Source organism: Asterias rubens, chromosome 10, assembly GCF_902459465.1.
Source record: "Asterias rubens chromosome 10, eAstRub1.3, whole genome shotgun sequence".
Lineage (NCBI taxonomy): Eukaryota > Metazoa > Echinodermata > Asteroidea > Forcipulatida > Asteriidae > Asterias > Asterias rubens.
Genome location: NC_047071.1, coordinates 1,773,138 through 1,788,540, shown reverse-complemented (window position 1 = coordinate 1,788,540; position 15,403 = coordinate 1,773,138). Strand labels below are relative to the sequence as shown.

The 15,403-nt window shown below is 41.7% G+C and overlaps 1 protein-coding gene across 1 annotated transcript; it reads left to right on the top strand.

Annotated features, from left to right (window-relative positions):
• The first annotated feature begins 404 nt into the window (after window positions 1-404).
• LOC117295512 (formin-like protein 20) lies at window positions 405-12,789 on the top strand. Its single transcript, XM_033778203.1, has 10 exons — window positions 405-833; window positions 2,264-2,393; window positions 2,878-2,978; window positions 3,830-3,894; window positions 4,302-4,428; window positions 5,292-5,467; window positions 6,233-6,353; window positions 7,043-7,141; window positions 7,425-7,544; window positions 8,679-12,789. The coding sequence occupies exons 1-10, from the start codon at window positions 626-628 to the stop codon at window positions 11,675-11,677; spliced, it is 4,146 nt and encodes a 1,381-aa protein (XP_033634094.1). The 5' UTR covers window positions 405-625; the 3' UTR covers window positions 11,678-12,789.
• The last annotated feature ends 2,614 nt before the right edge of the window (window positions 12,790-15,403 follow it).

The following is a 15,403-nucleotide window of genomic DNA, read 5'->3' as shown; positions in this document are numbered from 1 at the left end:
GATCCCAGGTAAATTCTGAACTAGTAGAAGCACCTGCCTATTGCTGCCACACAAACAATGTGCACGATAAGTTACCTTACAAGTCCAAACGTATTGTGTACGTACAGATTAGCTAATGTGTACGTACATCAATGCAACGTGTACGTGCACCAAAGGTTATCGATAGGAGAGATTTTTTTTCTGTGCAAAAACAAAACCTGGAATAATTTATTGACTTCTCAATGGCTACCATACGTGATGGTGTGCTTGTTCGGCATGTAGTAGCACTTTCATTGACTTTTTAGTGCAAAAATAACGAGAAGCCGATCTTTATGTGTGCTGCTGCAGCATGGTCTGTCTGCTGGATTTGTTGAAAGAATTTTACGCATGCGCTCTAACAATAACACATCTCAAAATGGCGACTGTGCCTTGATGCCGTGTGCTCGTGTGCAACTTAACTAGTTTTTTTCAAACTACAGCAAGTTGCATTCAGGTTTGATCAAATATGCCGGCAAAATCACACCCCCAGTAGCCTTAGGAAATAACAAATGTAGAAACTAGCCTACCAAGAGCTCGTTGGTTGTATAAAATCGCGTCTGAACGTTTGTATTTATAATATTTTGTGGAACGCACGAACACAGCGTGCATGCAGTCAAGTAGTAAAGTGAGCCGGCGCAGGGGAAGTGCCCCCGCGGACGGCAAGATGGCGAGCTTGAACGTGGAGAGTTTGAAACGAAAGTTCCAGGCTCTGAACAACACGCAGGACAGTATTCAAACTTTGTCTCTGTGGATTATCCATCACAAGAATCACTACAGGAATATCATCGAGATGTGGATGGAGCGTGTGAGAGAAGGTAAAAATAAAAATAGATGAAAATATTTGTTTTTGATTTTTTTAATATAAACAAAATAATAATATTATTGGAGGGGGGGATGGTAAATTGGGAAAAATGTCCGTATCCTGTCATCTCTTTAGTCTTTGTCGATTGTTATGAAATAAAATTGTACCTAATGAGATGAGATATTCCTTTTGTTTGGTATAAAAAGATGAGTGAAAAAGTGGTAGGGCCTACTATATGGTATGGTAGCAAGACATGGAAGTCATTCTGTAAAATGTTATTAAAAAAATTTAAAACAGCCTTTTTTGGTGTTTTTGTTTTGTTTTGGGAGCCAAGGTTTACCTCCATGGTTTACCATCACCAAAATACCGTGATCCTATTCGGTATCACTGAAAACATTTTGGAGGGGCTAAATTTCTATTAAAAAAACAACAAACGGACGCGGTCTGGCTCTCACTTTTTATTAAGTTAAGTGGTGGAATTGAGGTCCTACAACAGTCGTGGTTATATAACATCAGACAGACAGATAGACGTGACAGAGCCTAGAGATGAGCTTGGGACAACAAATGGATTGACTTGTTTTCAACATATTAATAAAACTTGCCAAAAATTAGTACTGTTCACGAATCAACGCTAAGAAATCGTCTTTGTCGATACTTGGTGAAAATACCACAACAACACTCTTCGCTTGTACAACAAAGTGGGTTTCTTTGTATCTACCTGCACACCCAGTTGTACATTACTGATATGCTGCTTACAAACAAATATTTTATTTTTATGAGTGAAAAGTAATGGTCCGGAGGCTCCAGTTGAACCATCTTTTCCTAAATCCAGGCCAGATATTTCACTGAGGCAACGTAGGCGATTGCCTCCATGCTCCCTGGTCATGGTCTTGGTGCCCTTAAAATGCTCCAGTAGAAATTTGTAAAATTTCCTCATCCTCCTAGGGTGCTCTTTACCAAGAAGAAAATGCTTTGGTGCCCACACAAAATTGAAACAATTTAAAATGTACATGTCCATATTTTAAATTGTTTCAAACTGATGGTACACAAAATTATTCTTTGTTGTTTTTCTAGGCCTACCTACATAATCCCCAAATCAAGCACTTCCTGCCAAACTTCAACACTGGGTTTATTATTAGGCTCATCAAATAGATGAGCTACAATGTGGGTATGATCATGGAGAAGGAAAATTGTCTTCCTCAGTGAGTTGTATGATGTTGAAAAAGTACACCTGCTTTTAGTGAAAAAGAAAGAAATAGTACCAAAAAACAATCAAAAAGACCCATAATAATAAATTATGTAAACAACAAATGGTGTTAACCTTACATTTCGACCCTAGCTCTATCTTACTCAAAGGCTAAAGAGTAAAATTAGAAGTTGTTGAAACCTACTTTTGTTTGTAGTTATTTTTCATATGAACTAAATGTTGTGTTTTCCTTTCAGTTAAACCGCCCATGTGTCTGACGCTGTTCTACTTAGCTAACGACATCATACAAAACAGTAAGAGAAAAGGGGCGACCGTATTCTTAGACTGCTTTGCTGAGGTGTTGGAAGAAGCTGCGACATTCTGCAGGTAAGGCCGATACGCCATGCAGAAACAGCATGTCTGATACTTCTCCATGCCCCCTTTGTCATTGCCCTGGTGCCCTTAAAATGCTCCAGTGGAAATTTACAATTACAATTACCAAGGAGAAATTTCCTTGGTGCCCTTGCCCTTTAAAAATGAACCATACAGGCCTGAAACAAGGTCAATTGTATTCATTTAGGCAAAGACTAAAAATAGCCCCCTTGCATTGGTCACATTGTCCATTGTTGTATTACTCAAATACTCGATACTATTTTTAGACTTCTCAGTTCTGTAAAGAACTTTCCCGCGGAAGGAATAGAAAACTGGGCAGAAGGAATAGAAAATTGGCTGGGACTGCTACTTTAGGTTATAGGATCGTTATTAATTGCACTACCGCGGAGTGAGTTGTTGAATTGGTCTCAACGTTTCGACTTGCTTGCTCTATCTTGTTATCATCATTGATCATCTTAATTTCTTGCTTTCACAACAGGGAGGAAGCCATCCGGAAGAATGTGCTGAGAATCTTCAAGATCTGGGGAGAAAGGAGCGTCTACTCGGAGGAGTTTTGTGACAAGTTACAGGGTGCAACAGGTAGGAAACTAATCAATTGAATTCAGTTTGTTGAAATTAGTCTATCCTGAACATCTGACGTCTCACTTTGTGGCTTGTGAATTATGCCTGATACCTGCATTGATCACCTGGCGGCATCCTGCCAGTTGTACCTTGGCCTAGCATCCCATTCACACATTACATTTTGTACACTTGATTATACACAAACATTATGCATACGCAGCAGCAGGCGATCAAAAGTACAGCAAACTGCTGGTGTATGTAGCTGACACACAGCGATGCCACAGAGATTCTCTTTTTGTTGCTGAATATATTATTTAGTTATGTACATTTCCATCTTGTTTTTGCTCTTTGTATCGTATAATTTTGCTTTACAACTTTCCATTTGTTAAAGGATTCGGGTACTTTTTCAAAATGTCCACCGATTCACATTAAACTTACAGGGTTTGAAGATAATGATATTTGAAAGCTTCCCTTCAAATATTACTAACTGAGGTTGTGTAGTTTTTGAGAAATGAGTAAAACAAGTCACAAAATAATTTTCGTCTCAGGAAGACGAAAATTATTTTAGCATGTAAAATCCCATTAAGCAGTTATGATATTATACCAAAACCACAGAATAACTGATTAATACGTTTTAACATGCTAAAACTGAGACAAAAATTATTTGTTTTACTCATTTCTCAAAAACTACAGCACCTCAGTAAGTAGAATTTCAAGGGAAGCTTTCTACTATCATAATCTTCAAACGGTGTAAGTTTAATGTAAATTTGTGGACATTGTGTTTTGTGTTAGGAAAAAGTACATAGACCCTTTAAGCTCGGAATATTTAACACAGAGATCATCTTATTTATGTGTGTTTTCATCCTTAGTTGCCAAGAAGCCAACAAAGCCGCCAAAGCCACGACCCGATCCCAAGCTTCTGGCAGAGTTCAATGTAAGTCTTCACCTCAAATATTTTTCTCTTGCTGTTAGTGTTGGCCTTCAGGCCTTGTGTGTCTGTCGACTTGCATAAAAAAGTATATAAAAAAATAACCAAAGTAAGGTACACACATTTGGATTTGGAGTATCGTGGATGATCGATCTAGTGTACTGGACTTAAGTTCTGGTGTTGTCAAGAGTGTGGGTTCGGGTCACAGCCGGTGAACTTGTTTCCCGGAGCAAGACACTTTACCAATATTGCTTCAGCCTTCTGATGGGATATAAAGCTGGTGGTCCCTTTGTCTTTTGTAATGAATGTAAAAGAACCCAATACACTGACCATTACAAGAAGGAGGGGTTTGTCATCAATTAGCACAAGTAATTGAATACCTGTTTATATTCGTTTACATTTAATTTCCACAGCATGAGGAAGTACCAGAAGTCATTGAGCAACTTGCCAGATTCGAGGGAGAGGTTGAACTGAAGTTTAGACAGCTTGGGATGTTTAGCGTGGATGTCGCCAGCACAGAGACCATTATGCAACTTAAAGGTATGTTTATCAACAAAAATATTTTGTTTAGCAATGAAAATGGGGACTTGTTTGTAGTGTCAATGCCAGAACTGCTTGTTATTTACTAAGCCAATTTGATAGTTCTAAGCGTAGGCCCTGCCAAGGACCATACAACAGACGTGTTGTTTATTCAGTAACAGGTTTTCTCAAAACCCTCTTGAGCCTTCAAAGCAGTCACTAAATGGAGTGAGAAATAGGCCACATTGTGTCAAACCTGTAGTTTTGTATTTCTGGTGATGCACAGTCTATGAACCTTCTGAACTGCATTATTTTAGAGAACACTGACCTTTCTGAATGGCCCCTAAGTAAAATATAGTTTTGATAAGAGCTTGTCCTGCAACTTTTGCCGGGGAATGGATGTGTGGATCAGGATGACTTTTCATATTTATTTTCACTATTTCCTGACTGAGATAAGATCCCATCGTAGAAATAGAACCTGGAGAATGCTGAGCTCGACCGCCCTCTGTGTCGTTTATGGACGCGGCGTATCGATACTGTGCAATACGCAAGTATGGCAAAATGATCATTGCTTGACACGCGTGTATGCAGAAAATGAGCATCACGTGACATGCGTGTATGGAAAGATGGCATTGCACATAAACCGTTTGTAGTGTTTTCATTGGTCAATGTGACATCTACTGTATGGCAAAATATTTTACCAAACACACGAAGAAAAAAAAGACGTACGAGCGTCCATAAAAATGGTCTCACAACGAAACCACACTCATAATGACTCTCTCAACGTTGTCCATGTTCTATTTCTATCTATGGCTCCAACCTATCTTTAATGCATTGGTTCTACACTATCCATTCATTGACATTCCTTGACGGTTTTTCTTTAGATCGTGCAGGAGGGAAGCGTTTCTCCCAGCAGTTTGAAGACTCTGCCGTCAAGCTTGAGGGTTACGTCGCCTCCCTCACCAAGGAAGTAGAGCTTCGGCGGAAACTCTTTGACCTCTTACAGAAGAGCGAGATCTTCTACGAGGCCCAGTATGGAGAGGCCAAGATTGTTGCAAACGTAAGTTGCAAACTGTATTTATTTATATAGGATTTGAGGCATTGCATGGTGAGGTATCAATGACTATTGTCTCCTGATGATGACTAGAGCAAGCTAGTCGAAACGTTGAGACCAATTCAAGAACTGACTCCGCGGTAGTGCAGTTAATTAGGATCCTATAAGCTAAAGTAGAAGTCCCAGCCAATTTTCTATACCTTCAGCCCAGGTAGTAGAATAAAGAAAGACAGTTCTCTAAGAACAAACTCAACCTTGCAAGTAGATACACACATGGTGTATTTATATAGCACCTAACATCTTCAGAAGAAAGTCTCTAAGTGCTTCAGAAGAAAGTCTCTAAGCACTGTCTGAAGAAAGTCTCTATGCACTCGGAAGAACGTCTCTAAGCACTCAGAAGAACAAAAGGAAAATTACATATACAATGAATTGAACAGAAGTGTTTTGAGAAGAGTGTTGAAATGTGAGATGGTAGTAGCTTGTTTGGTATGAATAGGGAGAGTGTTCCATAAATGAGGTCAAACAAACTAAAAACTAGGTTCACCACATTTTGTTGGTGCCATTAGTTGGGGGCTGGGTTTATACTGTCAGACTACTACATTTATTTTCCACCAATAGAAAATAGCAAAGTAATCAATGCTTGATTGTCTTTTTATGTTGTCTTTCCAAATCTGAGATTTTCTTTAAAATTTAAGATTTTCTTTAAAATCCAAGATTTTCTTCCCCTTTGAGACTTGACCCCTTTGAGACTTAGACAACTTTTATTTGCAGGCTTACACAAACTTTGGAATGCGAGTGGCAAGCCTTAAGAAGCGTCTCGAGGAACATAAGCTGTTGCTGCCAGATTCGTATAGTCCCATGCCATCACCAACAATGGACGCTCCATCACCAGGTAAGTTATGTTGTCTTGCATCAATGCAACATGTTTGTAATAATAATAATAATAATAATATCGAAGTCTTATATAGGGCCTGTTTCTACCAAACAAGGTACTCGAGGCGCTTAGTATATATATTATACAGAAATATTGGTTATTGAAGTGATGAATTGTGAGACCCAATTAAGTAGCACCTAACAAGGGTTTACAAGGTGCTACGGCGCATACAGCAGCCACAGCCAGGAACATCGGGGCGAACCCCTTTTCGATAAGTGCACTGGGTAATCTTTTACATGCGTTACACAGCACATGGGACCAACGGCTTAACGTCCCATCCAAAGGACGAAGCAATGGTAAAGTGTCTTGCTTCAGGACACCGAGTGTCACGGCTGGGGATTTTAACCCACACTCTGCTGATCAGAAACACCAGAGTTTGAATTTGGTGCTCTTAATTGGTCGGCCACAACACTTCCACAGTGTAGCTTCAATTTGGGAAAGGGTCTTGCCTTCTTGAAAACATGCACTTTGCTTTCTGTTGCAAGGTTGGCCTTAAAGTACGTGCATATGCTAATGGAGTGTTGAACTGGGTGGCCTAGGCCACCGGTCTCAAGCTCTGGTGTTTTCAAGAGTGCGGGTTTATGCAATGCCTAAAATACCATGTAGTAAATGTAATTATGTTAATAATGAAAACTTGATTTTTGCAGGAGCCACTCCACCGAGAGATCCCAATTTAGATACCGTTGAAGTCGAAGACATGGAGCTGTCTGATGAAGGTGAAGACAGGCATCGTGGCACCATCGTAGGTGAGTATTTACATCTGTGCCACTGACATCACGCACAGTTATGTTGTGCTTAGCTACTTTTTTGTGCTTAAGCAGCTCTGTGAAATTGGACCCTGCTTTTAGCCAGCTGTTCTGGGAGTCAAATTGCACGGTTGTTAACTTTGTGGCTGAAGGTGTTCGTGAGGTAAAATAAAAGTTTAAAAATGGCAAATGTGAAAAGCTAAATCAATGAGGGGAAACATTATGGGTAATTTTACTTACATTCTCAATCTGACTTTTGACCTATCCACTCTTTCTCCTACAGCCGCACCATCACTTTCCAGAAGTTCCAGAGCATCTCGTTCAGCAGCCATGAGAAGTAGGAATGCTGCATCGTCGTCTGCCTCGTCTGCACCAGTCATCAGTCACATCAGTACCATTACAGGTAAGAAGCAATGTCAGGAGTGCTTAAAAGCAATGGCCACTATTAGTAATTACTCAAAACAATTGTTAGAATAAAACCTTACTTGGTAACGAGTAATGGGGAGAGGTTGATAGTATTAAACATTGTGAAAAACGGCTCCCTCTGAAGTAATGTAGTTTTTGAGAAAGAAGTAATTTCCACAAAATGTGTTTTTCGAGACCTCACAATGTGATTTTGAGGTCTCAAAATCAAGCATCTGAAAGCACACAACTTCGTGTGACAAGGGAGTTTTTTTCTTTCCCTATTATCTCACAACTTCGACGACCGATTGAGCTCAAATTCTCACAGGTTTGTTATTTTGTGCATATGTTGAAATACACCAAGTGACAAGACTGGACTTTAACATTTACCAATATTGTCCAGTGTCTTTAACCCTTTTCTTATCAAATTGTTTTGCATTGTTTTACCATTCAAAGGGTGAAGCATACATTCTTAAACAACGAGAAACTTTTATTCGAAGGCAATTTTGACAAATTCCATTTTTTTCCCAGCAATGTTGATCACCTCAAATGGAACTACACATACCTTACCAGACCTCGAAATAACCCATGGTACCCCCAGCAATTGTCTCGGTGCCCTGCGCTTTTGCTGTGGTTGCCCTTTGCAAAGTTCCAATGCAAATTAAAATGTTCCTCGTAGAAGTGCCCCTTACCAGAGGAAAATTGGTGTGCCCCATAAAGAACTAAATTCTAAGCATGCCTTATCTTTCTATTCCTCTTTCATTAGGCGATTAAAAACATTTAGATCTTCAACTGAATAAGTTGGAGTGAGTCTGAAACAAATCTGAGGTGCTTCGATTAAGAGTTTAAATTCTACTTTATTTATTTATTTATTTCCAGGCAAATAGAACATACAAAGAATAGGCAATTAAAAAAAAGACTACACAGAGAACAAGCCTGCGGATAACCAAAAAGCGGAAATGATCACTATCTAAAGGCGATCCAGACAATAAAAATAACAAAGGCACAAAAGGGCACATCACATCACAAGCCTTGGCTTTTAGGATGCGGCATCCGTTGGGAAATAAATGTTGTAATGAAATGTTCTATTGACTTGCAAATGAAACCCTTTTCTATTGTTTGTTCTCAATCGCAGGTGCGGGATCTCGTAACACATTCAGTCAACCTACAGCGAGTTACTCCCCCTTCTCCAATCAATCGCCTCCCGGCGCGAGCTACTCCCCCTCGGCAGACTACGACCCGATACCAACTCCCCCTCAGAACTCCACCAAGAATTCTACAACAGATGACGGACAGGAGGAGTACGGCAGCATCAAGGATCGCCTGCTTCAGGTCATGCACGACGCTCCAAAGCTTCCCGTACAACTATTTGATTCGCCAAAGCCCATATCCAAGAGCTCGTCTGAGCTACCCCCTGTGACCATCCCATCTTATGCGCCAAATTCGGACGCCTTTCAGCAACAGGTGAGCCCGATAATAACGGTTCCCCCCGCTGTTCCGGCGCCAATACCTCCTCAAAATACCGCCTCAGAAGAGTATAACCCCTTCGAGGATCCGTACACTTTGCAAGATGAAATGCTACCGCAGTCGAGTCAACCAGCGACGATTAATTATTATACCCCGACTCAAACCAAGGTAATGGCACCGGTACCTGTGGTCCAGCAACCACCCGTACCTTTGGACGAGGATGATTTATACGATCCGGAAATGGTAGACTACCTCCTGGAGATGCCTCTGGAGCAGAAGAAGAAGCCGCCGCAGTCGTCGTGTATCATCCCCCTGGCTGGAGGCTTCCAATCCTCGACAATATCCAGCGACCACTCCAGCGCCTCGGGAAACCAGAATCAGATTTCAAATGCTCCTACAAGCAAGGGTAGCACAGAAGCATCTTTGGCCAAGAGTAAATCAAACCTCCAACCTAGCAACAGCAATAAACCGGGGGGAACCCCTCTCCGGGATGAGTGCAGCACGCCTCCGACCCAGGAAGACAGCCCCATGTTAAAGGAAGCAAAAAGCAACCCGATCGAGTTCTTAACAAAAATCATCACGAGCTCTAGGCAGACGACCGGCAGTAAAGCTCCTTCCTCCTCGTTCCTCAGTAGTCTGAGTATGTTAACGCAAACTGTACAGAGCACTGCTAAGACAGAGCAAGCTCCCCAAACACATAGCGTAAATCAACAGCATTCAGACATCAAGCAGAACCACAACAACCCCAGTGTACCATTCGCTGTCGGTTCTCTCATCAGCAGCTTTCAAGCAGAAGGTGCACCCCCTCCTCCCATCAGGAAAACCACACCCTCAACGGCAACAGTTTATCAGAAATCAAAGAAGGTACCACTGTGCCAGCTGATAAACACCCCTTCCTCCAACTCAGCTGCTGCACCAGTCGAACCGGATGAGAGCCCGCCTGCAATATCTCCGACACCTAGCGATGATTCAGCCAGTTCCCATTCCCTCATGGCACGGCTCATGCAGCATAAGACGTACACCAAACCAACATTCCCTGCAGCGCCTACCCCAACAAGTATCTACATGAATCAAGTGGACGCCCCGCAACCCCCAGCTACAAGTCTTGCGTCCATTATCTTGGAGCCACCCCCACCGCCCCCCTTGCCACCAGAGAAAGCTGAAGATGTCGATGGTGGCATACCCCCTCCTCCACCGGAGGAACAATATCATGACGTTCCGCCACCTCCACTAGCAGAAGAACCCCCAAGGAGGCCATCACCTCCAGGAGGCCCTCCGCCCCCAAGTGGTCCACCCACGCCTCCAGTTGACCTGCCTCCTCCTCCAAGTGGGCCCCCTCCACTACCACCCCCACCAAGTGGTCCCCCTCCTCGTGGTCCTCCCCCTTCCCCAAGTGGTCCACACTTTCCGGAAAGTGGTCCATCCCAGCCCTCGAGGGGCCTACCCCCCTTTCAAAGTGGCCACCCTCAACCTCTGCCTCCTCCCCATCCCCAAATGCCAGTTGGCCATCCTCATCAATTCTCGATCAGGCCACTTATTTTCTCTGTCAACAACACTCCAGCAACCTCTGCTGGTCCGCCGATTTTAAACAGCATCCCATCCCCTGTGCCTGCTCTGTCTCCTACCATAAGAAACACAACGCTGAGAATGCCTGTACGTATTCCACCGCCTCCCCCAGGTCCACCACCCCCAAATGCTAAGCGTGCGGGAGCTCTAGGACTGAGGATGCCTACACCAAGTGATTTACCTTCACCCGAGGTGGAAAACTGCCCATCTGTGTCGCCGCTAGAACCAATGCCAGATAACCCTGTGTTTGCGTTAACCGCACAGCAGACCTCTATACCAATGTCTCCCGTGGAGACTGTTATGCGTGAAACTGAAGACTTGACCCCTTCTAATGAGACTGAACAACATGAACAATCACTCTCTTATGAAGACGGGGACCACCAGCACGTCCCGCAACCCACTTCACCCATATCCGTGCTTGGGGCAAGTTCTGAGCGTAGCATCCCCGTTCTCGGCCAAGCACCAACAGCCAAAGACATGTGGGAAAGACCTTTCTCTCAGCGTTCGCCGCGATCCCCAGCTGTATCCGGCCGCTACAACGACTTTTCCTCGCCTCACGTCGAGAAATTTGATTATGCTCACAACAGGCCGATAGAAACACTGGATCGTAATCGTACCCCTTATCAAGATAGGTTTCCACCAAATCGTAGTCCGACCGACGTACCTGCGTTTCGGAGTTCCGAGCCCCGATACGGAGGCGGTGGTCATGAGAGGTACCCACCTCCTCCCAGGATGGAATCCAACCGGCATGAAACATATCAAACTGATGGGGATAGAGGATTCGGGCATCGAGGGCGTGGGTACAGTCACAGCAGCTTCGAACGGGACTATGAGGTGAAGCCTCCTGGACGTCCTCACCTCGACCCCGACTACAGGAGCACCCAGCAGCTGATAGAGAAGGAACTTCTTAGTGAATTAGGAGGAACTCCACAACCAAGAGGTGCTCCTATCTCAACGCTAGGAGGCAGGCTGGACAGAGAGAGACATTCAGGTGCTTACAGTCCTCCGAGAAGGGAGGAGCCCCAGTTCTGGCGAGGAGGATCTCACAAACGGCCTGGACCGCCACAGAGAGGGCGACCTCCACCTTACTACAGATACTGAGTTACTTATCATGGTTTGGGGTTTGTTTTGGGAGTTTTTGTATCACGATTTTTACTTTGATCAAAAGAAAACTGCTCAAAGCCACTTATTATAAGCTGCTCGGGTTCCTGAATTGTAGAGGTTTATTCTTTTGGGTTTATGCTGTGGTAAACATTGGGGGCCCAAGGCAGAGAGAGAAAAACTGTTACTCATTCTCGGAGATCTCCAAATTAATAACTGCCGTTTTCAAAATGAGAAACGAGGAACCCTTTTGTTATAACTGGAATGACTTGTCAAACAGGCATTATTTTGCAGGCAACTGAAAAGCAACCAACTGGAGATGGGGGTGTTCAATACAATTGCGAATCCTATACTGGTGTCTTTAAAAATCGTAAATGAAAAAAAGTATGTAATTATTCCCTATCATTATTAGAATTATAATTAATTCAGCATTTTAAACATTTTTAACACCTATTTCTCTTAGGGAACTGTCAAGAAACCAAGTGTCATATTTCAAATGCTATTAAAAGCTTTCCCTTGTAGCTAAATTTCATTCACGTTTTCTGTTTTAACAATTTTCAACTCATCCTGTTGTTTAACACAGCTTAAACCAAATGAAAAACCCTTATCAGTAAATTTTACATAAGTTTCTAGGTACTTTTATTCGTCCTAATTTTCACAGTCAATCAAGACACTTTGGGCATTTTTATTTGCAGCAGATATTCACATTTTGGTTTTCCAAGTCATGGGGCGTTTTCTCAAACCTGGGCTCTGGCTCCATACACTGTCTGATGTTCGAACCACCATCGCGCGCAAAATAAACGCTGCTCCAAAAAAGTAAAGGCCCAAAGGCCAAGCTGCGTTTCCACTATGCATGCAGCGTGCGTAGCCCAAGCCGGAGACGAACCCAAGCCAGGGTTTCGAGAAGACCCCGTGTTGATTTGTTGTTCTATGTAGCTTGTAATTTTAGTTTGGGTGGGGTGGTAACAGCTTTACGGACACATTGGAACTTGATGGTACATTGGATAAGCTTTCCTAACTCCATCCTGGGTCTCTCGGTTAAAGGCAGTGGACACTGTTGGTAATTACTCAAAATAATTATTAGCATAAAACCTGACTTGGTAACGAGTAATGGGGAGAGGAAGATGGTATTATGGAGTAATGGGGAGAGGAAGATGGTATTAAACATTGTGAGAAACGGCTCCCTCTGAAGTGACGTAGTTTTCGAGAAAGAAGTAATTTTCCACGATTTTGATCTCAAGCATCTGAAAGCACACAATTTCGTGTGACGGGTGTTTTTTCTTTTATTATTTACTCGCAACATCGACGACCGATTGAGCTCAAATTTTCACAGGTTGGTTATTTTATGTATATGTTGAGATACACCAAGTGAGAAGAGTGGTCTTTGACAATTACCAATAGTGTCCACTGTCTTTAAGTTTGAGCAACTCATGCTGTCATGTTGTTGAAGCCCAGAGTTGGCCCCAACTATCTTACTTGAGGAGCACGGCAGTGGAGGTAGACATTGGGTTAGTGAAATCACAAAAGATGGTGCATGCAACAATTTTAAATTGTTTATCGCAAAATAATACTAAAACTGTGTTTGAAAATTGGACTTGAAGTAGAGCAGTCACTCAAAACAGTTGGCACCTAGTTATGAGGGGAAAAAATTACCAGGGCCCAATTTAATAAAACTGTTAAGCAGGAAATACTGCATAGCAGAGTTCTTTGCTAAAGCAAGAAATGAGTGGGCACCAGTTGCAACAATGTAAACTTTAAGGAATGTTTACTGGTAACCAGTTTCTGTTAAGCAAATTTGGGTTACAGATAAATTGTTTTTAATCCCAAAGCGAACTGGTTAAGTAGGTATGAGAGGTTAAAGGGAATATTCATTCAAATTAAAAGTTCTTATACTGTATTTCATGAGAACAGATTAGAAGTTCAGTCCAGCATTTGTTTCAAAAAATTACCTGACTTATATGTGAACATTCGCTTTATTCTTTGTGAACAGTTTTGAAGAAAACTTAAAATGCTTTTAAGTTGGGGGTGTCTTTTATCATTTCTAAAGACAGGCACAGTTGTGATAATGTCAACCAATTAGAAAAATTATTGAATAATAGTTAATAAAATCTTTACGATTTTGTTGCAAGATTATCAATTACGTGCAGTCATCCAGATGTTCATTTTTTTAAATAGGAAAACATGTACAATAATGCTCTCTTTATACTCTAGAATCTTATGAGAAAATCATGCTCAAATGCTTTCGACTTGGCAAAAAAATTGCAGGATACCAGTCACAAATGGTACATGTGACAGGTCGGCTGGTAAGCATCATTTTGTTGTGCTTAGCTACTTTTTGTGCCATTGCAGCTCTATTTATTTGTGCCCTTGTCATGCCATAGTTGATTGGGCATGGGGTGATGTTAGTTTAAAGCAAGCTGTCCAACATTTCTTGTTTGAAAGATAACCTTGCTGCCAAACAAAAAGCTTGCCACAGAAAGAGGACATTGTCTGTGTCAGCTATATAGCGCCCTCTATGTCTGATGTGAACATTAAAGTGTAGCAATTCCACTTGACATCTTCTTTAACAGATGTAACCAGGGGCAAATTCCATAAAGCTGTTTAGTAGAAAATACTGCTCAGCCAGGTTCCTTGCTAAGCAAAAAATGAGTGGGGCACCAGATGACATTTTGGTAGGTAACCAAGTTTCTGTTAGCAAGCATTGTTTTGTGCTAAGCAAGTTTTATGCTCGCAGGCTTTGGGAAAAATCTTAAAGTTAATGGGAAACTTTGGAAGGGGTACCAAGGCCGAGCCCAGAGACAACATAGGCTGTTGAGGGCAGCACAGGTATAGGTATAGCAAGTTTATCTTTGCATACCTTTTAAGTATCCTTGAAAAAATCATAATTACACACAAATTTGTTTCATGTATAATCATTGCCACTAAATGCAAATTAAAGTTTTTTTTTGTTTTTTTCCATTTTTATTTGTTTGTGGTACAGCTCAGCAAAACAACTTTATATTTGAGAGTCCAGGGGTCGATTTCACAAAGAGTTAGGACTCGTTTTATCTCGAGTTAGGACGAGTAACTCTTCCTAACTTAGGATTAATATTAAGGTCTTCATGCTACAGTGCAGGGTTGGGACTCGTCCCAAGTCCTAGGATTAGTCTTAAGTTAGGAAGAGTTTTGTGAAATCGACGGCAGTATTTGGATCTTGAGTTATTACCATGTGGGGACTGTGGTTTCGAGATAGGCTTCAAAATAACCCTGGTGTTGGGGTGAAGTGAACAGAAGCTTAGCAACTGTAAAATAAAATAAAAAACACTTTTAGATGATTCTTTCTGAAATTGTTGAAGGGTTCTGGAGATTTTTATTTTAAATCCAGTTGTTGCAAGAGGATTAATTCATGCACAAGTGTTTTTGTATGAATTACACTGAACTTAAAAAGCTCAAAATGTCCTGTGTGTTTTGTGTGTTAATTTTTTAAATATTAAAAATATTATAAAAAATTTTTAAACATTAAAAACAGTAAACCACAGGGAAACTGACTGGTTGGGCAAATTTTAAAGGCAGTGGACACTATTGGTTATTACTCAAAATAATTATTAGCATAAAACCTTTCTTGGTAACGAGTAATGGTGAGAGGTTGATAGTATAAAACATTGTGAGAAACGGCTCCCTCTGAAGTAATGTAGGTTTCGAGAAAGAAGTAATTTTCCACGAATTTGATTTCGAGACCTCAGATTT

What these genes read in the sequence shown, in the direction of transcription:
- LOC117295512 (XM_033778203.1), top strand. Translation starts at nt 626, where the DNA reads ATGCAGTCAAGTAGTAAAGTGAGCCGGCGCAGGGGAAGTGCCCCCGCG. An exon ending in GAAGCTGCGACATTCTGCAG is followed by an intron (nt 2,394 to 2,877) that starts GTAAGGCCGATA and finishes CTTTCACAACAG; the next exon opens with GGAGGAAGCCATCCGGAAGA. An exon ending in TCACATCAGTACCATTACAG is followed by an intron (nt 7,545 to 8,678) that starts GTAAGAAGCAAT and finishes TCTCAATCGCAG; the next exon opens with GTGCGGGATCTCGTAACACA.